This window comes from Poecilia reticulata, chromosome 2 (assembly GCF_904066995.2).
Source record: "Poecilia reticulata chromosome 2, P_reticulata-male-v2, whole genome shotgun sequence".
NCBI lineage: Eukaryota > Metazoa > Chordata > Actinopteri > Cyprinodontiformes > Poeciliidae > Poecilia > Poecilia reticulata.
In genome coordinates, this window is record NC_088831.1 from 17,605,274 (window position 1) to 17,627,543 (window position 22,270).

The following is a 22,270-nucleotide window of genomic DNA, read 5'->3' on the forward strand; positions in this document are numbered from 1 at the left end:
ATAATCTAATGAGGATTTCCTAGCTTTGTTTTAATTTTGACGCTGGTTTAATCTTGGTAATGTATCGAATCGGGCTGAAATGGAGGACACCTACGTCACTCTTATAAACAACATTTACCTAAGCGGTAAAGCCACAGACTGTCAGACAGCTCGCCAACACAACCAGGGCTGTTTTGTTCTGTATCCAGTAATAATTATCACAGCCGAACTCACACAGGATTCTGGTGCGTTATTAGGAAAGGAGAGCTCGTGGAAGGCCCCGTGGGACGGCCGCCGTTACTTTTTAAAGCCGCTCATAGTTGCTCTGGGGGGCGGAGTGTCCGCGGAGTGCTGCGCCGATTGGGGCGCCCGCTTGGAGGAAGAGAGATGGCGTGCTTGTTGGAGGCCCCTCTCCGCATCAGTGTTCTGTCTGTGAGTCTCACTATCATAATTTAAGCCGGTTTGCAAAATGCTCCCCCCAAAATCAAGCGGTTGATATCATGGAAACGGTCATAAACAGCTAGGGAGAGTTAAACCCCAGTATTAGCTTTGGAGGCTAAACGGGCTCAGCAGCATGTAGCTGTGCTCCTATATAGCAGTTAAGGGGAACGTTTTTTACTGCCCCTTCGCTCCGCCGGGTGGAAACATATGAAACACTATTACTGACGAGTTTGTCTCATGGACGCCCGCCCCAGCGGTGCTCACCCAAAAACAAATGAAGCAACCACAGGAGCTGTCATGTCAGTGTCATTTGGAATGAGTTAGCAGCTAGCTGCAAATTGAAAGTGTTTAAACAGTCTAAACATGTTTACATACCTCATAAAGCCCCAATTGAAGACAGTCATGGGAGTTAATTTCTATTTCCACTGCCTGTTATAATTTGTTTTAAACCACTGAATCTCCTATTTAGTCTTGCGTTAGTAAACTTAGCGTTGTTAAGCTAACGTCAAATGCTGTGAAGTTAGCAGTGTACAATTAAGCTAACGCAGTTAATACATCTGTCAGCTCCATTATAGTTTTAAGTGAGTGAAAATAAGCCAAAGTGTTGCCATTTTTAGGATATTACGAAACCTTTAAACTAGAGCTAATGACTACTTGATATTATTTAGCTAAAGTTTAGTGAAGGTTAAAAAGAAGCAGTCGTGAGACACCCAAATTTTAGCTACACAGAATCTAAAATATTGTTTTGTTCGCGTATTTTTGAGCATGAAAATTACTGCAATATGCATATTGTAGCAATATGCGATGAAACTATGTGAGGAAGCTGCGAACAGAAGTGTGAAGACCCGTGATGTTGCAGGTGCAGTCATGTTGTGTGCGTGTGTTGGCATCCGGAGCCATCCAACAGTATCACGGTGCTGTTAGCTGGCGGACCTTTGCTTCTCAGGGGTCATGTGGAGAGTTCTGGTCCAAGCTGTCAGTGGAATAAACAAAGTTTTCTGGTGTCACATGCAGCCGCATTAAATGACACATAAAACAGCTCTGTAGGGGGGCTGCTAGAATGGAGACTTCTGAATGCATCAGAGAGCACATTATTATTTCTGTGCGAGTTAAGTTGTGTTTTGTGATTTATGTTTGAAAAGCTCATGAGATTGTTGTTTTACTGAAATGCTACGTATTTGTCCAGCATGAAGGTCAAAAAAAGAACATTGTGCTGGAAATTCTTTAGATTTGCTTAAGTTTAGTAGCCCTCTCTACTCAAATCTGCACTGCTGTGAAGACTTAACCATTATATTCAAAAGTAATTGCGCTCTTCCAGATAATTAGCTTTTTGTGGTGTAGCAACCACAAGATTTGATGTACTTTATTTAGTATTTATGTGACAGACCAACAGTGGCATCCATTTTTATTCAGTTTTCTTGAGTCAGTCCTTTGTAGAACTATAACCACATTTTTCTGTAAATGCAGCTGGATGCTTTCTTCCAGGATTGCCCAAACTGGAACAGCATCCAAACAGGACGATGCTACAGTGGGAGATCCAGAGTCCAGGGCCACACTTTAAATATCTTGGAGACCAGGGGATGATTTTCCTTTAACTTCACAATTATGCACAACTTTGTATTGGTCACATGCAATACCTGTCTAATGCATTGAAGGTTGTGGTTTTAATGTGGAAAGCCAAATAATCTGAACACTCTTAGTGTTGGAGTTCATCTCTCTGGATTCGTATAGTTATATTTACTGGTTTTGTCTATGCAGGAAGTCACCGCCACCAGTCGCCATTATGTTGACCGACTTTTCGACCCTGACCCACAGAAAGTGCTGCAGGGAGTCATGTGAGTCTAGCAGTGCTGAAGTTCTTCAGTTAAGCATTATATTTTTAAAAAACTACTTTTTCTTTTAATTCTTTTTTTGACCAATTGTTCTGTATGGAAAATGCTTCAATGATTCGCTTATACAAATAAGCAACAACACTGTTTTTTACCAAAATGAATCAGTTTATAATAAATGCAGATGAAGATTTTTTTACATGTAGTTCCTATGATTTCTTGTCTTCCTGGTTTATAAATATATTATATGTCATCTCAGTACTGGGTTATATGGGGGGGGAAAGCATTTCACACTATGTATTTTTCTATTTTTATTGGAGGATTTCAGTGTTTAAAGTTTCAAATTAATCCAGTTTCTAAGATGACTTTTATCTGAACACAAAGTACAATTAAAATAAACATTATTAATGAGGACATTTATTCTCAAAAGTCGCCCTTAAATAAAACCGAATTCCCTCAAGCCTCCTGGAACATTATGGATTACAAGTGAAGAATCTTAAAAAGGGGGGGAAAACATTTACAAACTATATGAAGATGTAAATATGTTTATGTGAAAACCTAAAAATAGAAACAATCAAGTTGACAAGTTGCAATCTATCTTTTAAAAATGGCTTGAAAAAATGGGAGCTAGGTACCTGCCATGTGATAAACCACACATTGCCTGTCACATTAGTTTTCAAAGCCTACCTTCATCTTTGATATTTTTATTTTCCGTTTCTCCTTTAAAATATTAGTTATTTTATTTCTGGGCTATAATTCTACACGGGAACATAATTATCTTGGCAGTGAGCTGTATGGTAAGGGCGGTTTAAAATAAAATAAATAAAATAAATAATCCCCAAAGCCCTCTTTGGGAGAACTTCAGCAGAGACTTGTATCTCTAGACTCCATAAGAACTATTAGATGCTCACTACATCCCAACTGGTAGCTTGGTAGACACATGTAGACCTGTGGAGTTTGGTAAACTTTACTGGAACTGTAGCAGGAACGTATGACCGCTGTTGAGAATTGTAAGAGATCAGTGATCCCGTGGGCCTGTTTCCCTTCAAAAAATGGATTCATTTATTTTCCAACCATAACCATACATGGACAAAGCAACAAAGAAGTTGTTCATCAGATATAAAACCAATATTCTTTCATCTTCATCTCAACACCCAGACCTAAATCCTGTAGAAAATCTTTGTCTGTGTAGATGCACAGGTCAGATTCCAACTAAGTAAAGGTTTTGAGAAGATCAAGTGTTGTCCTGTCGGCATGTAGAGGTTGTAGATCATATCCAGTTAATAATTCTATAACTGCGTGCCGCGATTTGGGTTATTTTAACGTAGCTCATGTTTCAGCATATTATGGAAGCTCCATTTTTCCAATGAGAGATTTTCCTGAAATGAACCGATGTGTTTACATGTACATGTTTTCATCTGATACTCTGTATCAGAACTCAGCATAAGGTAGACGACACGTAGTCTGACTGTTTCCTGGTTATTTTTATCGCGTGAGGTTACTAGCTCTAGTTACGGCTCGTCGCTCTCCTCTATCTAAACTCCAGCTGCACTTTTCCACCAGCTCCGCTCAGCTGCTGTTTGATGTAATCCGGGTCACTGGCACAGCAGAAGAAGGGCGGCGTCAATAAATATATGTTGAGCAAGTGCATTTTGGGCTTCAGATTTATAGAAATCAATCAGTTACATGTGAATATCTTTTGTTTCACCTCAAATAAGCGCATCAAGTCTTTCATCTCTGGTGCAATTATTAAACCGTGCTTTTGATTTTTGTTTTACTAAAAAATGATAATTTGTTATAACATGACTTTTCCATGACAAAAATGAATTAACATAACAATGTGGTCATCACATTGTCACGATAAAGGATTTGCTCTCTTACAAATGTCTTCTTTTTTTACTTTCTTGCCACACTTTAATGTTTCTGATTGTACGTTTTTTTTTTGTTTTTTTTTTTTCAAATTAAACAAAGATGATATGGGTAAAAACAAAATGCAGTTTACAAATTATGATATTATTTAAAAAGGCAAAACTATCTAAAACGGAGTAGCTAAATCATGAATTAATTGTTTTTAACTAGATTTTTTTTCCCATTCAATTTCATTACCCACACTAAGACCTGATTATAAACTCATCTGTAAAGTTGAGAAATCACTTCACATAAACCATCAAGACATTTTACTCATGATGTACGTGAAATTATCTGCCAGAGGGTCTAGTACTTTTTCATCATTATTTTCATCAATATCCTGGCTCTGATTGGTTGTTTCTGAGCAGCAGCGGTGCATTTCTGCAGATGGTGGTAGGACCACAGGGAGGAGGCGGAGTAGCTTTTCATCTGTCTCCTGTCATGGCATAATGACAGTTTTAACAAATGTGTAAAAATTACTTTTCTTTTTACATATGCAAGTTACATACTGCAGCTTTAAACGTTTAAGTGTCACAAAAAGCAAGCAAGCAAACAAACAAATGAACTAATGTATCCAAAAAAAGACTATTTATTGTTATTTGTCTTTCCCTTAGTGATATGAAGAATGCTGTCATAGGAAACAACAAGCAGAAGGCCAATCTGATTGTCCTTGGAGCTGTACCGAGGTACTCTACACATCTTTTCTCTTTCCATTAATTTTTTTCTTTCTCTGTTGTTTCAAGCGCATCAGCATAAATATGGTGGTAAACAAACATTAGCATAGATCACATCTGCTGTGTCAGGTCTGCTGACTATTCCAAACCTGTGTTTTTTTCAAAGGCTTTCTTCCTTGTGTGCTGCTGTCTGTGATTTAATTTACATTTAGTAGTTTGAGACATAATAAAACTGAAGTGTTGGTCTTTAAGTTGTGTGACGATCTCATCTATAGCAAATGTAACACCAGATTCTGCATTCACACTGACAATAGTGCAATGCCTTGTAACAATCCAGGCGTTTTTTCACAACATGAGCTTTTTATTGCTGACCTCAGCTTCTCAACTTTATATGCTCTCCTCTTTTTATTGGTCCGTTTACCTGGAAACAAAGTCAAAATTCTTAAGACAAACAATGAACAAAATATCAAATCTGACTCGCACATACCGAATTCAAAATATTATTTTAAGTGATCCAATGAAACAACAATTAAAGTGACAGATTTAATAGTTGGATGTTTGGTACACTACAAAATCCTAACGAGTATTTTTGTTTGCTTTCTAGCGCAATATTACATTTAAATGGGACAAAATTAACTTTTCAGCAAGATATAGGAGTTTGTTTTAAGTCAATAATTCTGTAATATTGATGAAAAAGTACTAAACCCTGTGGCAGATAATTTCTCCTACATCATGAGTAAAATGTCTGGTTAAAAGTGAAATAATCTTCCAGTGGAACTAGAACTTTTTCATCAGTATTGAGGAATAATTGACTTAGAACAAGCTCCCATGCCTTTCTGAAAAGTTGCAAGTTAGTTTTGCTGTATTTAATTGTACTAAGATATTTGCAGTAGAAAGTAAAAAATACTTGGTAAGATCAGTTATTTTTGCAGTGTCAGTCTTGTCCCTTGCAGGTGATGAAGTTGGCTTCAGGTTTTTTCTCTCTCTCTCGCTCTCTCTCTGCTTCCAGGTTACTGTACCTGCTTCAGCAGAGCTCGTCCAGCCTGCAGCTGAGGACGGAGTGCGCCGTGGTGCTGGGCAGTCTGGCCATGGGCACCGAGAACAATATCAAGTCCTTGGTGGACTGTCACATCATCCCCACCCTGCTCCAAGGTGAAGCTATAAAACTCACTGCTGTGCATGCAAATAAGAAAAACGAGGGCAAAACGGTCGTTCCTTTTGCTTTGCAGGTCTCCTATGTCCAGACCTGGTCTTCACTGAAGCCTGTCTTCGATGTCTCAGAACTGTCTTCATCAGTCCCGTTACGCCTGTGCAGCTGCTGTATACAGTAGGTCACCTTGAACTTGACTCTGTGCAGCACATGTTTACAGGGCCTTCCTTCCCTTGCAGTTCTAGATCCTTGCAATGTGATTATTCATATTAATACATCGTTTAGGTCCTATGCACTGCAAAAACACTAAATTTTACCAAGTATTTTTAGGGCTGTTTCTAGTGCAAATATCTTTATACACTTGTAATAAGGCAAAACTAACTTGCAAAAAGCTGTAAAGCAAAATGGAACTTGTTTTGAGTCAATAATTCCTTAATATTGATAGAAAAAAATAAATGTTAAGTTTCACTGGCAGATTGTTTCATTTATAATTAAACAGTTTTCCCGTGTTACAAGTGAAATAATCAGCCAGTGAAATTATTACTTTTTCATCACTATTAAGGAATTATTGACTTAAAACAAGCTCCTATATCTTGCTCAACAGCAACTTTTCAATTAGTTTAGTCTTATTTCAAGTGTACTAAAATGGTTGTGCTAGAAACTAGACCAAAAATACTTGGTTATATTTAGTGTCTATTTGATTACAGCATTATGACTGTTCTGTACATGCAGAGGAACAAGTTGACTTATTTTACAGCAGCGTTAGAAACCACACAGTGACGTCTCTGAGGTGAAGTCGATGCTTTCCGAACTGGATGCAGTGAGGATTTGATGCTGCAGGGAACTTAATCGCAGCGTCACTGTTCTAATTCAAAAATACTTTATTGATCCCAAAGGATCAACTTCACATGTATATCCTCCACTTTGCTCTACATTTATTTTCAGAACTGTAAGGTAAATGTGCTTGTTTCTGTGAGGCCATGCACATATAGTGTTGTTGTATGTTTTACTGAAGGATCCCACTGTGATTCCCCATCTCATGTCTCTACTGAGCAACTCCCAGAGAACCCAGGAGTACATCACTCAGATCTTCTCCCACTGTTGTAAGGTATTTGACAGTATTCGATCACACACGAACATGATGGATTCAATCTCACACACACACACACACACACACACACACACACACACACACACACACACACACACACACACACACACACACACACACACACACAGACCGTAATCCACAGCTGATTGTTGTCCGCAGACCCCAGAGCACCAGACGGTTCTTTTCAACCACGGCGCCATACAAAATATCGCCCCTCTGCTTATTTCACCCTCCTATAAGGTACGCAGCTCCTTTCAGTGAGGTCATCTGATCTGTTCTCACCATCAGTAATGCGAACATCAACTTCTATGCCATTCCCTCCTCAGGTCCGGATGCAGGCATTAAAGTGTTTCTCGGTCCTGGCCTATGAGAACACTCAGGTCTCCATGACACTGGTGAATGGTGAGATTCTCACCTGCCTTTGGTTTTCCCTCCACTTTTTCTCCTCTTCTGAACTCTGCTGCTTGTTCTGTTGCTGGCAGTGCTGGTGGATGGTGAGCAGCTCACTCAGGTATTTGTTAAAATGATGCAAAGGGATCAACCCGTTGAAATGCAGCTAACAGCAGCCAAATGGTGAGTGTTGCACCGACTTTTTCCAATAACACGGCGTAGTTGCAGTGTGTAACTTTTACAAACAATGCGTTTCTTTTTTACATCTTTGATAAAACTGTCACTGTGTCCAAACAATGTAATATGAGACAGAAAATCTGTGAAAAAATCAAGCTCCTTGTGGTTTACGGCTGTCTGTAGAAACGCACGCTCCAGTCAGAAACAACCAATCAGAGCCAGGAGGAGGGCCTTGACGCTGTCAATCACCCCAACTGGGCGTCTTATGAAAACACATTGGCCTGTAAAAACAGAATTAGGTGGGTTGTTAAAATTTCATTGTGTGTCAGAAAAGCACAAGAGTTGTACATTTTAATAAATGTACATCTTCTTACACAAATTGTATTAGTTCATTTATTTTTAAATGTCTAAAATCTCTCAGACCAGAGTGTGTCATGAATGCTAAGGCTAGCTAGCATAGTACCCAGTGACAGCAGATAAATAGTTTTTCTGGAACGGGAAGTTGTTTCTCTGCCATTAAGTAGCTTATACACGAGCGTGATTGACAGCACCAAGGCCTTTCTCCTGGCTCCAATTGGTCGTTTTTGGTCGGTAGCAGTCCATTTCTGCAGATTGTAAATTAAGCACTGGTAGGAAGTGGAAGGGCTAGATTTTATTTTATTTTTTCCCCCCCACAGGTCATCTGTCTCATTCTATACTGTTACGATATGTTGCCAGTTTGAACAAATCTGTAAAAAAACACATTTTATAAACGCTAGACTTCAGCTTTACAGTTAGAGCGTGTTTGCTGTTTGCGTGGACCTCATGTGCGGCTGATGTTTCCTTTCCAGTCTAACCTACATGTGTCGAGCAGGTGCCATCAGGACAGACGACGGCTGCATAGTACTAAAGGTTTGAATCATTTTTGCCGCTGCATGTTGTCCTGACTACCGCCGGTGAGCCGTTTCTGTGCGACGTCACTTCCTGTTGTGTGTCCAGACGTTGCCCTGCCTCGTGCGGATGTGCAGTAAAGAGCATTTGCTGGAGGAGAGAGTGGAGGGTGCAGAGACGCTAGCCTACCTGATGGAGCCTGACGTGGAGCTGCAGAGGATCGCCAGCACCACTGACCACCTGGTGGCCATGTTGGCCGACTACTTCAAGTACCCCAGCTCTGTGTCTGCCATCGCTGACATCAAGAGGGTGGGTCTAAGCAGGCCTTTTACATGCATCTGACTGAAATGGAGAGTTTAGGTTATATGAAACAAGTTACCTATATTTCCTGTACCATTTGTAGAAAGATGTTTCAGTGCACGGTTTGTGGGAGAGTGGTCATCTCCTCAGATCGGTGGAAGCCTTTTACGGATTGTTTACTCTGAGTAATTGCTTGAACAAGGAAAAAAAAAAGTTGAATTCTAAATTAATATTTATATGACAAATATTTGGCTTCAGATGTTGTAATGTAACACAGATGAATGCATTGATGGTCCGTCTGTGGTTTTCACTTTCTGCCGGTGCTTCCTGACTTCATACAAGAAGCTGATGCTGCAGAAAAAGCATCGAAACAGGGTGTTCAAAATCATCAGTCCAAAAAATACTCACGGGCAAAAAAATATCATTTTTAAAAACTAAAATCACCAAAAATATAATAAATATATATACCTTCTTGATAGTTAGCAAAGTTTTAACTATTTTGATTGCACTACTAATCAGATTGTTTTGTATGAACGTCATTGTAAAATATGAAGTGGTTTTGGAATAGAAGAAAACCAGAAAACTTGGAAAAGATCTCTTTGTGTTGCATTTTTGTGAGTAGATTTTTATTTAAAAGTTGTAGTTTTCTCCTATTTTATTCTGGAATTGTTTAGAGGAAGCTGCAAAAAAGTCGGTCCATGTGCCACAAATGGCCCCTGGCCTCCACTTTGAGCACCTTTGATCAAATGTCCAAGAAATTTGTCCAAGAAAAATGTTAAGTATCCGTAAAATAAGCTGTGTTGAACATTAAACACTCCTCCAAACTATTTGAACAAGGGGAAATGTACCTTTTTTATTTGCTTGAAACATGTATAATCTAATAATCGTAGCAATTTTCTTTGTAGAAAAAGACTCAATGTTTCCTCCGACTGGCCAGATTTCCAGTATAGTGTATGTCTATGAAAATATAACTTAAACATCAAATGCATTTAATTTACTGTTTAGGTAATGACTTTAAAGACATGACAACTTTAATATTTAAAAGGTCTGTTTATTGGCCACTAGGGGGCGACTGTCTTAATCCACCAACTGCTGGGTTTGTAAATTGAATAGAAATCCTGGTCAGTCTTTGGTCTTGGCTGCTTGTGTTTTGTCTGGGCTCAGTCTCACCTTCTGTCTGCGCGCCGCTGTTAAGTAAATGTGGAAAAATTGGATGAAAAACGGGAATGAAAATCAGATCAGATCACTCCTAACCTAAAAGGTTTTGGTGATAACTGTGCCTTCAAACAATCAGGATGGCCAAACTGGCTTGTGATGCGATTATGTCTTTTTTTGTGTCATATGACAGCATATTTATGTACTCTACACTCTTTGCAACTTAATTTGAAAGGCATTCTCACCTCACCCCCTTTAATCTCTGATTCTTTCCCAGTGGGCTTTTGGGTCTGGACGGGTTTGTTTGAAATGTTTTACAGAACCTTTATTGATTAAAACTAAAAGCTGTCCGTATTGAAATGTTGCGCCTGTCCCACCCTGCAGCTGGACCATGACCTCAAACATGCACATGAGCTGAGACAAGCTGCTTTCAAGCTCTACGCCTCTCTGGGCTCAAATGACGAGGACATTCGCAAAAAGGTTCTGCAGTCAGTTTTTTTGTTTTTTCCCTCACCCCTGCATGTGTGGTGATATGAACACATGCTCATGTTCCAATGCACCGCCTTTGTTTGCTTCAGATCACGGAGACGGAAAACATGATGGACCGAATAGTCAGCGGCCTATCAGAATCCAGCATTAAAGTGCGGCTGGCAGCGGTGAGGTGAGCCTCTCTCAACTCCGTTTTCCACTTTGAAGAACAACGTGTGCATCAAGTAATGCCTGCAGGGTTCATTTTAACTTTGGAGCTCTTCATACTGATGCCATTCTGATAATAAAACCATAACCTGAACTTGAAGGAACCGTGTAAATACGCTGAACCAAAATAGTGCATAAACCCAAGATTAAAGGTTAGAGCTACAGTATGCAACTTTTACAGAAATGTGTTTCAGATATTTGTTAAAACTGTCACCATGTTGAAACTGTGTAATATGAGACGGATGATCTATGAAAAGATGGAGGCGTCTGCAGAAACGTACCGCTCACAGTCAGAAACCTCCAGCCAATCAGAGCCAGGAGGAGGGTCTTAGCGCTGTCAATCAACGCCGCATACTCGCTGTGTAATGTGCTGATGGTGCAGAAGCGACTTACTGCGTTGTAGTGAACCAGATGTAGTGTAGCGGAGAAAAAGTGAAAGGTTGTGAGCAACATGTACTCGAGGGTGATTGACAGAGCTACGACCCTTTTCCTGGCTCTGGTTGGGTGTTTCTTACTGAGCGGTGTATTTGCTGTAGGAAGGAGGCAGAGGAGCCAATTTTTTTTGTCTCACATTAGTTAGTGATAGTTTTAACAAATATATAGAGTCCATATTTTTTTAATAAAAGTTGCTGTAATGTTTGTACACGTCTCCCCCCCTCCCCCCTCCTCTGCAGGTGTCTCCATAGTCTTTCCCGGTCAGTGCAGCAACTGAGGACCAGCTTTCATGATCACGCCGTGTGGAAGCCCCTCATGAAGGTCCGTTTGACCCGACCTCCACTCGGCTCTCTCACTGAAGTAAGACTGGAACCTGCTCCAGCTCTCCGGCTGTTCACGATGTGTTTGTGTGCAGCTGCTGCAGAACGCCCCAGATGAAGTCCTGGTCATGGCTTCCTCAACACTATGCAACCTGCTGCTGGAGTTCTCGCCAAGTAAAGAGGTGATGATGTCACTTGACCTTGAAGAAGCCTTCACATACAGTTGTTCACAGAGACAGTTGATCAATTATATGTGGCTCAGTTTGTAAAGAGAGTATGTTTTTAAATTTATCGGACGGTGGACCAGTTTAAAGTAAATGAAGTTGTGGTCGTTTCCAACAGCCCATCTTGGAGTCTGGGGTGATTGAGTTACTATGCAGTCTGACTCAGAGCGACAGCCCTGCTCTCAGGGTAAATGGCATCTGGGCCCTGATGGTAACGAGCAAACTTTTGTTTCATTTATAGAGTTCATTTTATTAAAAAATGGTGATGGAGAAAACTCCCATCTTATGTGTACGCATGATGCGTTTCCAGAACATGGCGTTCCAGGCCGACCAGAAGGTGAAGGTGGAGATCGTCCGGTGTCTGGGCACCGAGCAGCTGTTCCGCCTGCTCTCCGACCCTGACGCCAACGTGCTGATGAAGACTCTCGGTTTGCTGCGTAACCTGCTGTCAACGCGCCCGGTGAGACACAATCTCACCAAGTACTTTTGTTCTTGTTTCTTCTTGAAATGAGGCAAAACTAACTTACAAGTAACTTGTCAGCAGCATATAGAAGCTCCTTTTAAAACGATAATTCCTCAGTATTGGTGAAAAAAGCACTACTTCCATTGCCGGATTATTTCACTTGCAAGAAGGGAAAATGTTTTGTTATAAGATAAATGATCTGCCAGTGGAACTATTACTTTTTCATCAATAATAAGGAATTATTGATTCTACAGCTCCCATATCTTACTGAGACTGAAAAGCACCAGAATAAAAACTTTTATCATTTAGTTTTTGGTGGAAAGAGAGAGAAATGATAAAAACAATCAGTCATGCAAATGGAAATTATTGAGCTCCTTTAATTTAAAATGCAATTAATTGATTATTGATTCATGGCTTATTGCAGCAGGCTCAGATACAAGCTGATATCGACCCTCCATGGTGCAGCGTTTTCTCATGTCAAGTTTATTAGTAGAGCACATTTCAGTGTCCAGGCAGTTCAAAATGCTCAACACCATGAAAACATAATAAAGTAGCTAATTATGAAGCAAGAAATGAACATTACATTTTGTCAAATACAGTCATCAAGCGTATACACATCTGATATATCGATCATCGCTCTAACCTACTGATCAAAGGCGACTGTAAACAGCTGCGTCTTTAGCCTTGATTTGAAGGAATTCAGTGTTTCGGCTGTTTTGCAGTTTTCTGGCTGCTTGTTAAGGAGCATAAAATGCTGACGCTGCTCTGGGGCATCAATTCCCTGTGACAGTAGAAATGATCAATAACTGAACGCTGTGTGGGAAATGCAGACACACCAGTTAGAGGTGAGATTCAGGCTGTGTCTATGTCTGGATTTCTATTGGTTGAGGGCTCGGCCAGCGCTGCGTTCAGGCGTCTTCCTGAGCCGTAATGTGCCGAATGTGAAGGATTTTCTCCATGCACCTTTAAACACTGACCTCCCTCTGCTCTCTCCTCGTGCTGCCAGCACATAGACCAGATCATGAGCTCTCACGGGAAGCAGATCATGCAGGCGGTGACCCTGATCCTGGAAGCCGAGCACAGCATAGAGGTCAAAGAGCAGGTGAGCGTACGAAAGAGGATTTCTGTGCAGCACTTCGTCCTGCTGCTGCACTGCAGGATGGGATTTCTACGTTTTGTCTGAGTTAAATCTGTGGTCAGCTCAGATGAAAGCACCGACTCTTTGTTTTTGTTCTTTTTTCACTCAGACGCTTTGCATCCTCGCCAACATCGCAGATGGAAACACAGCCAAGGAGCTCATCATGACAAACGATGACATTCTCCAGAAAATTAAATACTACATGGTGCGGCCCAGCGCTGAACGTTTCGACACCAGCTTGCTTCACTGTTGCTTTCTGGTTCTGGCTTTCAGCCCCTTTAAAAGAAATGCATTAGTTTAGCTAGAAACTGAACATTTATTTCATTTTGTTTAATTGGATTCGTATCACATGAGGATGTTTTGTATGCTCTTACTACTCGCATTGAGAAGTCAATAACTTCTATGAAAGAACGCTTTGATGATTTATTGTTAAGACTTAAGTAAAAATGTTGAGTAAAAGTATAGATTCAGGATTTTAGGAAACATTTGAGGAATAAATCAGTAACGATGTATATAGACATGTGATCAATATCAATAGATAATCCATCTGATAGAATATTCACTGAATGCCAATCCAGGACTGCACAGCATTCTGGGAGATGAAGGCAAAGGAAAGGATTTAACTGCTCAACCTTTGACACCGAGCCAAGCTAGTCTTTGGTTACCTAGCAACAACTGTTGCTAAGTAACTTGGGTAGCAGCAGTTTTATGTTTTGCTGCGCTGCTTCATGACCACTTAAAAATAATAATAAAAAAACAGTGGAGTGAAACTCTGGAAAGAGCAGAAGTCTCATCACCAGTCTGACAGTATTCCAGATAATTAAAAAAACTAACCAGTAATTACTAATATTGACAATTATCAGTACTGACTAATATATGAGCTGATATGATAAGTTTTTCAGTCGTGTCGTCATTTCAAATTGTGCTGCCGGCTCAGAAGGCGTTGGTTTCGCTGCGGAGCGGGGACGTGTGTCTCTGACGTCCTCTCTGTCCTCCGTTCCCACAGGGACACTCGAACGTGAAGCTGCAGCTCGCCGCCACCTTCTGTGTGTCCAACCTCATCTGGAACGAGGAGGACGGTAAGGACTGCTGCCAGCTGCTAGATTCAGATTACAGAAGAAGATTAAAACTAATATGGCAGAGAAAGAGTTTCTGTTACATTTCTGTTACAGGGTTTTTTTTAGTAATTTTTTAATGTACCCTTTTAAAAGTTGATCAGTTATTGTTGCGAAGCTCTGACGTTAACTTTTAAACACAAACAGATCTGCAGCAATGTTTCCATGTTGTATGTGTAATATAACTTGAATAATAACTAATTATGCTTTTCAATCAACCAAAATAAAATGGTGTTAGTTTGAATTGTGTCTCATAGTGTGTTTTCATTGACGAACATTAGAGCTGCTGGTTGTAATTATCGGTTTTCACTTTATTTCAGATTTCTCCCACGTCATTTTTCAAAGTACTTTCTTGTCCACTGGAATCTGGTTTAAAATTTAATAACCAAGTTGCAACCAAAGTCAGAAAATTTGCTAGGAAGCACGGCAAAGTCTTGACATTCATCTTAGAAATTTTCTAGAACAGGAATTTCCAACTTTTTTTTTCTGAAAAATTTCTGAAATTAAAATAAAAACTTCTGAATTTTTTGGCAGTAATTTACTCTGTCTACAACGGCCCTCAGTCCCCACCCGAGTCTTTTTATAAAAGTAGAATCAGATTTAAAATCCTGGAGTCTTCGACACGATGATGAAGTTTCCCGGTTTGCTCCCGGTTGTGCGTTAGGCTCTCAGGATCGCCAGGACAAGCTGAGGGAGATGGGCTTCGTGGACGTCCTGCACAAACTGACGCAGTCGGCCGACCCCAACCTCAGCGACAGGTTGTTCCAGAAACCCCCTCTGCTCCTCCGTCGCCAAAGACTGTGGTCTGACCGTAACTATGACGATGATGTGTTTGTGTCTCTGCCAGGGCGAAGACGGCGCTGCAGCAGTACCTGGCATGACTACAGTGGGCAGCGATCCTCTACTGCCAGCCGAACTGAGGGCCGTCTAGAGGACGCCTGCCGCTCCCTCTTTGAGTCTATGTTGGCTTTTGTTTTGAGACTTGCACAAAGACACCTTTTTTGTTTCGTCTTGGACCTGTGGCCCGCGTTTCTCCTGCCTCCCGTTTCCAGCGGTTCTTCTCGACCCCAACTCATCCTGGAGGAGGAGGAGCAGGAGGAGGCTCCGAGCGTGTGGCTGTTTGGTTGTTGGAGAAATTAGGGAAGTTTTTCTTTTCTCTTTTTTTTGTCCCTTTGTCTTTTTTTGCTTGAGAGGTAACTCTCTGGGGTTTGACGTCAGATTCCCGTACATGCGCTGGTCTGAGGCCTCTCTTCTTCTGGGACTCCTGACTGACGGTGGAGATTCGGGACAGGAGAACTTCCTGGTGTTTCTTTTGGATTAATATTGCTGTTAATATTAATGTCTACCCAAGGCATCACTAGCAAGGATATATTTGGAAGAAATGCCTATTTTGAAACTTTGGGTGTTTTATTTTTTTGTGGACATATACCTCGTAAATAAATATAAATATATATATATATAAATTTAAACATAAATATATATTTTTGGATTTTTATTTTCCCCTGTTCTCAGCCCATTGACTTCATCCTCTCCCGCTACGCCTCCACTCTCGGCACAGTTGGAACTGCAGCCTGATTGGATCGCCATTAAACCCTGAATTTTGCCTGCAGGGGTGAGAACGGAAAACAAACCCAAGGATCCCAGATTTCTAAGTTTCCGTTGGTGACCGTGAAGAGGCTGCCTGTCACCTGTCACCTCTGCCCAGTGTCCTTTCAGTCCCCATGAGAAATGTAGATCCAGAGCTGGTGGTGCTTCAACCAATCTGCTCCGTTACCAGTGGACTAGAGGAGGATTCACTGCATCACCCCCCCCTTCTCCCCTCTACTCCTTTGTGTGTTTGTCAGAATGAAAACATGGACAGGAAGTCCCCTCCCTTCCTCCCTCCTCCAACAGGTCCACTCTCTGAAGCTAGCTCTCCAGTGTAGAACCTCTCCTCCATCCAGGGGGTTTTTAGTGTTGCCCTCTGACATTTCAATCCGTACTGAAGTTCTGATAGAATGAATGTTACAAAGTGAAAAATATATGCAGACCTGCAGAAGGATTCCTTTGTGTTGTGTGTTGTTTCTTCTGTAGGGAGGCTGCATAGTTTTTGTTTCAGACTCAAATCTAGTTAAAGCTGCAGTATGTAGCTTTTATTTTTTTAATTTTTGCGTATTTGTTGAAACTGTGTGAGAGATAATCTGGAAAAAAAATGTTGCTTCTCTGCCTTCTCCCAGTGCTCCTAGTACTTATTAAAAACAACCAATCAGAGCCAGGAGGCGGGTCTTGGTGCTGCCAGTCAGCTAGCAGAACCTGTCCTGAATGCTAAGCTAGTTAGCATGACCAACAATGACTGTGAATAAATGGTTTTCCTGTAATGGTATGTAATTTCTCTGCCATTTAGCAGTGAGTATATTGGAGTATATGAGATTGATTGGCATCACCAAGACCCGCCTCCAAGCTCTGATTGGTTGTTTTCAGTTTCTTCAGACACCAATAGTAGCTCAGAGAGGAGGTGGAGGACCTTGAATTTTTCATTTTTTTCCACAGATTGTCTGCCTCATACTCTTTGTCAAACATGGTGACAGTTTTAACAAATGTATCTAAAAAAAAAATATTTAAAAAAGTGACATACTGCTGCTTTGATGTGTTCATTTCTGATGTAAACCCACAACATTGCAGAGCCTGACTTTTAATATTTGGTACTAGGAAGCGTATAGATGCTCCTTTTTTGTTTTGGGTTAATTTCTTACAAGAATAAAAATCCGGAGTTAATTTAACCACATATTTGCTTCGACCTTGTGATGGTCACCATCACGTCTGAGTACGGTTAAAGGACGGGTTCGTTGTCGACACTAACAACGTGGCATTTGTGACTGTAACTCCGTATCGTTTGACAACGATGTCGGGCCCAAAATGGCCTCTTTTCTCATTTTTCTCAGTGTGTTTCTGGCTTGAAGCAAAGGAAAGTATCCGATGAAATGAAGGGGCTGAACATTTAATATTCCTGGTTCATCTGGAGTGAAATAAAAGCGAGTCATTGTTAATGTCCATGTCCCCACCTGCTCATTAGGTTTGACTCCGTTCTGTTCTCCCGTCGTCACACTGAGAGACTTCAGTTCTGCTCCGCTTCCACGGGAAATGGCTTCAGACTGTCAACGGTTCTGAACGGCCGGGTTCTGTATCCGAGCGACGACGTCATCGCCGCTGAAAATGAGGCTGAAACGCTTCGACACACTCTGGTATTCACATTCTAGGAATTTTACCACATTTTGTCACATCACAACTAAAATATATTATTTTTGAGATTTCAGGTAGAAAAGGACAGAATATACTTTATTGATCTGCAAGGGGGAAATTGACAAGACATTCCGTCCAAAGTGTTAATATTAGAAATAAATATAACCAGAAACAACATAAAATTTATTCAAAAATATGTACACAAGTTTGATATTGTAGGCAATTTCAAAATGACTGGTGACACTTTATTTGAAGGGGGGCGATTGTTCAAAATGTCTTTGTTATGACAACTTGACATTAACCAAGAAATCATTACTGATATAAATTTGCTCTAAAGTATTACTGATTGCACTTTAAAAATTAGGTAATGTTATTAAAGGTAAAGTTTAAACAGTAATGATTTCTTGGTTAATGTCAAGTTGTCATAACAGAGGCATTTTGAATAATGTCAACTTTGTATTAAAAGTGTCATAATTTACTGAATGACGCTTTATGACAGTCATAAATATTCATGAAGGCTTATTCATGTTCATGACAGATGTTATGACACTGTCATAAACATGACATGTCAGTCTTATTCACCCCCTTCAAATAAAGTCAAATGACTCGATATAAAATTAATAAGCATGCACGTGAAAATATGTTGATCTATAAATAAATTTATAAATGAATTCAGAAAAAACTTAATGATACTCAGAATTGGACGTTACAAAACCTGGCAGACTGAATAGACCGGTCCGGTCCGGTCCAGTCCGGTCCTGGAGAGCTACGGTCCTGCAACTTTAAGATCCATCGGTTCTCAACAGACGGGGATCAAATGGCTGAATTCCCTCAGCAGCAGCCGTTCAGCTCTGGACAGGCCTGCTAACGAGCCACTCATTGGATTCAAAGTCAGAATTTTATTTTTTGGTGGCCCTAATCCTCTTCCACTCGGTCCCAACTTGTTGCAACCCAAATCATTTCCTTCCATCACCTTGTCTCCATGTCAACCAGATTACACCCAAATCAAGCTGACCCTTCTGGGTGCTTAACCTGAATTCCTACCTGCTGTTTGGAAATTGTTTCTTTTAAAAACAACAACAAACCTCAAAGACTCTGCTCTTACAAAACAACACTTCTTTATTGTAATGTATGTAATCCCAGTTTAAATTTGTATGTAACAGCAGTCTGTAATAAAATACATCGGAAACCCAGCAGCCTCCACCAGGGGGGGCAGTTTTCCCTCCGGCCTGAACAGCTCAAAAGCAGGCACGTTTCTCATGCAAAAATAATAATAAAAAACATGCATTTGATTTAAATCCCAGTGGAGTTTCACTCCGCATTACATCTCACTGCATCCCCCCCCCACCGCACCCACGTGGCGCCCAGGATCTGAACTCCACACATTCATAGTTTTGTTTTCCAGTGTGTAGAAAGTCCAAGAAAGCGTCCTCTGCTGTTTCTGTAAAAGTGGGGACCAGAAAGCTCAGGGGCTACAGCGAACAAAACGGACCGAGGTCCTGATGCTTCTGTAGCGTAGTGGCTTGACTGAAGTCTCGTAACCCCTTCCCCCCTCCCCGGCGGTCGGAGGCGGCGTTGTGTGTGCTACATAAGAACTGTGAAGGGCTCCACGTGACGTGCAATACCAACCCACCGCGTTTCCTCTGCACAGGTCAAACCCAGAGCCTAAACGGAGCGGTGAGCGTTTCAGAGGATGGTCAGAGTGTTCTCAGCAGGTGGCGTTGATGGCTTCTTCTGGGTAAAGTTGGACTGACTGAAGGGACCTGTGGGCTGGTGAGAGGAGGGGGTGGAGGGGTCTTCACATGGAGAAGGCACGAATGGCTGGATGGCTAAAGCTCAGGGGGAAATGTGCGACGTACAATCTGAATGTGCTCGGCTTGAAAACTACAGATGCAGCTCAGTACATGAAAATGGCATTAAATGGTTTGGTTTATTTTAGCAGTTTATTTCAAGAACAGAAACTATTCATGGTGACGTTTTGAGTTCATTTTGATAATTGTGGCCTACAGCTAAAAAACAAAACAAACCCTAAAATGAAGTATAGAGCAATAGAAAAAAAGGGATTTTTGGATGTGTGGTGGCTTTTCCTGTTTTAAGAGATATATTTTCACATATTTGTTTAAACTGTCACCATGTTTGGACAATACGTTACAGATAATCTGTGAAGAAAAATCGAACTCCTCTCAGTACCAACTAGAAACAACCAATCAGAGCCAGGAGGTCTTAGCGCTGTCAATCACCCCACCATGAGGCGCTTCTCCCCCTTGCTTTCCATCAGTTGTAATGGTAAGTTGTTTTGCCGCCATAAGCACATTGAGCAGCGAGTACATGAAACTGATTGACAGCTCTAAGACCCGCCTCCTGGCTCTGATTGGTTGTTTCTTCAGATGGCAATAATAGCTCAGAGAGGAGATTGATCTTTTCAGATTATCTTTCTCATAACATAATGCCATGATATGGTGACAGTTTTAACAAATATAAAAAGACATGTATATATATTTTTATAAAAGTTACATGCTGCACCTGTTGTACTCATTTTCTCCTTTCACTCCATGCCATCGTTTTTTATTTTAAGCAGGTTTAAGCAGAGTCGCAAAACCTGAAACTGCTGCTGCGCAAGCTGCTGAAGATGTTGTTGCTAGGCAACCAATAAGTGAGCTAGTTGATGCCACCATACTAGCATATTGAGCCATGAGAGGTTGAGCGGCTCAAGCCTTTCCTCTGCCTACATCTCCCAGAATGCCGTTTGGTTCTGGAAATGAGTTCGGTTTAATTATTGAACATTCTGTCAGAAGTGTTATCTATTGATATTGATCACGCGTCTATCATAATATATGTATTATTTAGTTGTGCCTCAGCTCTACCTCCATCCCACAATGCACTGGTGCGGGATTACATACTAAAGTATAGAGTGCATCTCTGCATTAAAACCATTTTCTATGCCGGTTTGATTAGGAGTTTTCTTTTGCTGTAAGCCATCGTCATCAAAACAACACAAACATTTATAATATAGTATATATATTGAATCTATAAAATACATGTTTCGCTTGAGAACTGAAATTCCTAACTTAAATAAAGTTTCCGAGTTTAGCTTGTTGAGAAGCAGCTTATGGAGCGTTTTAGGACCTAAACTGTGGTTTTGTTTTTCTCTTTGGCATTGAGCCCAAAGCTACAGAGTACTTTAATTACACCATGAGAGAACCAGGCCTTGCTGCTGCAGGGAAATGAGTGGCATGTGGGTGTGCATCTGTGTGTGTGTGTGTGTGTGTGTGTTTGGGGCAGATGATTGCCTTCCTTTAGAAAATAAAATCTGGAGTGAGAATGAGCGACTTTACATTCCAGGCCCTGCTGTGCCGACTCGCACCCATCAGTTGGGGGATGTGTGTGTTTGTCCGTGCCTCTGCAGGGGGAGACATCTTAGTATTTAAAAAATAAAACCGATATCAGATGGGAGAGGGTGAGAGAGAGACAGAGGAATGCTGTCTGGTGCTGCGTGTCAGGAGCTGAAGGCATCGACTCGCCGCAGTTCTGCAGGATTTGTGTCGCTAATAATCGGTGGGCGATCCGGTGAGTGATAGACTGTTAGCGTAGACAGGAAGCCTCCCAAGCATCCCAGGCTTCCTGTCTGAGACGGACCAGCTTGCTGCTGCACCGACTGCTTTGTTCACGGCTGCATCACGCAGCAGAAACCTGCCTATAGCCCAGGATCGTCCTCGTCGATGAAGCTGAGATCCTCCATGGAGGTTTTGCTCTCTTCTCCCCGCCGCCCCCACTCCTCCATCTCCACCTCCTGCGGACCGGCAGCGGCTCTGGCCTCCTCGTGGCGTCTCTGCAGATTGCACCTCGCCGGAGTGTGAGCGTCTCGCTTCGCTGAGCTCCCAAAGTCCAGAGACACGGGCAGGGACAGGGTGGAGGGACGGACGGGCGCTGCGGTGGACGCGAAGGGGATGGACAGGGAAGGCCTCAGCCGGCGACCCCCGGGAGACGAGGAGACGGACGAGGGAGCCGAGCGGTGGGACGACAGGGGAGGGGGTGTGTCCTGAGAGGGCGGCGGGGGGAGCAGGCCTCTGCTGCCACAGCTGGTGGGCCGCGACGGGCAAGGAGAGAAAGACTGCGAGGAGGAGAGGGAGACGGAGAAGGACAGCGACAGCGAAGGGGTGCTGGAGCGCAGAGCAGGCTGGTCCTCCAGGGACGGCAGGAGGATCCCGTTGCTGGGGGACACCTGGGGGCTTTGGCACACCGGGGACCCCTGCAGAGCTTCTGCCTTCGATGACGGGAAGCTTGAGCCGGTTGCCAGGGGGCTGGCTGGGCGCTGTGCTGATGCTGATGGAGAGGAATCAGGCCTTTTTGGTGAGTGATGAGTCGGGAGAAGGCATCGCTGCAAACCCTCGCCCTCCGGGTCGCCGCTGTCCAACAGGGAGTCGGCGTCTTCTCTCTGGGGGGAACGCGACGCTGCTGCGGGCGCCACCGCCGGCGCCACCGCCGGGAACCAGGGGCTGGACAGCAGCTGGTTGGCACTGCCCTGAGGCGGGGCCAGGTTTGGCACTGCGCTCATCAGGATTGGCTGCGGGGCCGCCTGGAGGAGGGGCTTCAGCAGGCACGCCATTTCCCGCAGCTCCTGGCTGAGGTTGGACACTTGTTTAGACAGAGAGTTCATCTGGGAGAGGAGGAGACAG

The 22,270-nt window shown here is 42.2% G+C and overlaps 2 protein-coding genes across 3 annotated transcripts in view; one reads left to right on the forward strand and one right to left on the reverse strand.

Moving 5' to 3' along the window:
• The first annotated feature begins 104 nt into the window (after positions 1-104).
• armc8 (armadillo repeat containing 8) lies at positions 105-17,401 on the forward strand. The gene is made up of 22 exons (XM_008437617.3): positions 105-411; positions 2,179-2,255; positions 4,772-4,843; positions 5,841-5,983; positions 6,061-6,158; positions 6,997-7,089; positions 7,252-7,332; positions 7,419-7,494; positions 7,575-7,665; positions 8,490-8,550; positions 8,638-8,838; positions 10,369-10,464; positions 10,563-10,645; positions 11,355-11,436; positions 11,531-11,617; positions 11,778-11,870; positions 11,970-12,119; positions 13,129-13,224; positions 13,370-13,465; positions 14,267-14,339; positions 15,040-15,133; positions 15,223-17,401. Exons 1-22 carry the CDS (start codon positions 367-369, stop codon positions 15,254-15,256), a joined length of 2,022 nt encoding a protein of 673 aa, XP_008435839.1. The 5' UTR covers positions 105-366; the 3' UTR covers positions 15,257-17,401.
• A 2,728-nt stretch (positions 17,402-20,129) lies between these two features.
• The window catches only part of kcnh3 (potassium voltage-gated channel, subfamily H (eag-related), member 3), a 169,613-nt gene continuing 167,472 nt past the window's right edge, over positions 20,130-22,270 (reverse strand). For both annotated transcript variants that reach the window (XM_008437609.3, XM_017302023.2), the window contains exon 15: positions 20,130-22,251. In XM_008437609.3, the coding sequence (XP_008435831.1) occupies positions 21,289-22,251 (963 nt within the window). In that variant the 3' untranslated portion in view covers positions 20,130-21,288. The remainder of the gene's footprint in view (positions 22,252-22,270) is intronic.

Excerpts from the sequence above, each read along its gene's own strand:
- armc8 (XM_008437617.3), top strand. The coding sequence starts at position 367 with ATGGCGTGCTTGTTGGAGGCCCCTCTCCGCATCAGTGTTCTGTCT. Across the intron at positions 7,666-8,489 it reads CAGCTAACAGCAGCCAAATG|TCTAACCTACATGTGTCGAG; the intron begins GTGAGTGTTGCA and ends TTTCCTTTCCAG. Across the intron at positions 13,225-13,369 it reads GCATAGAGGTCAAAGAGCAG|ACGCTTTGCATCCTCGCCAA; the intron begins GTGAGCGTACGA and ends TTTTTCACTCAG.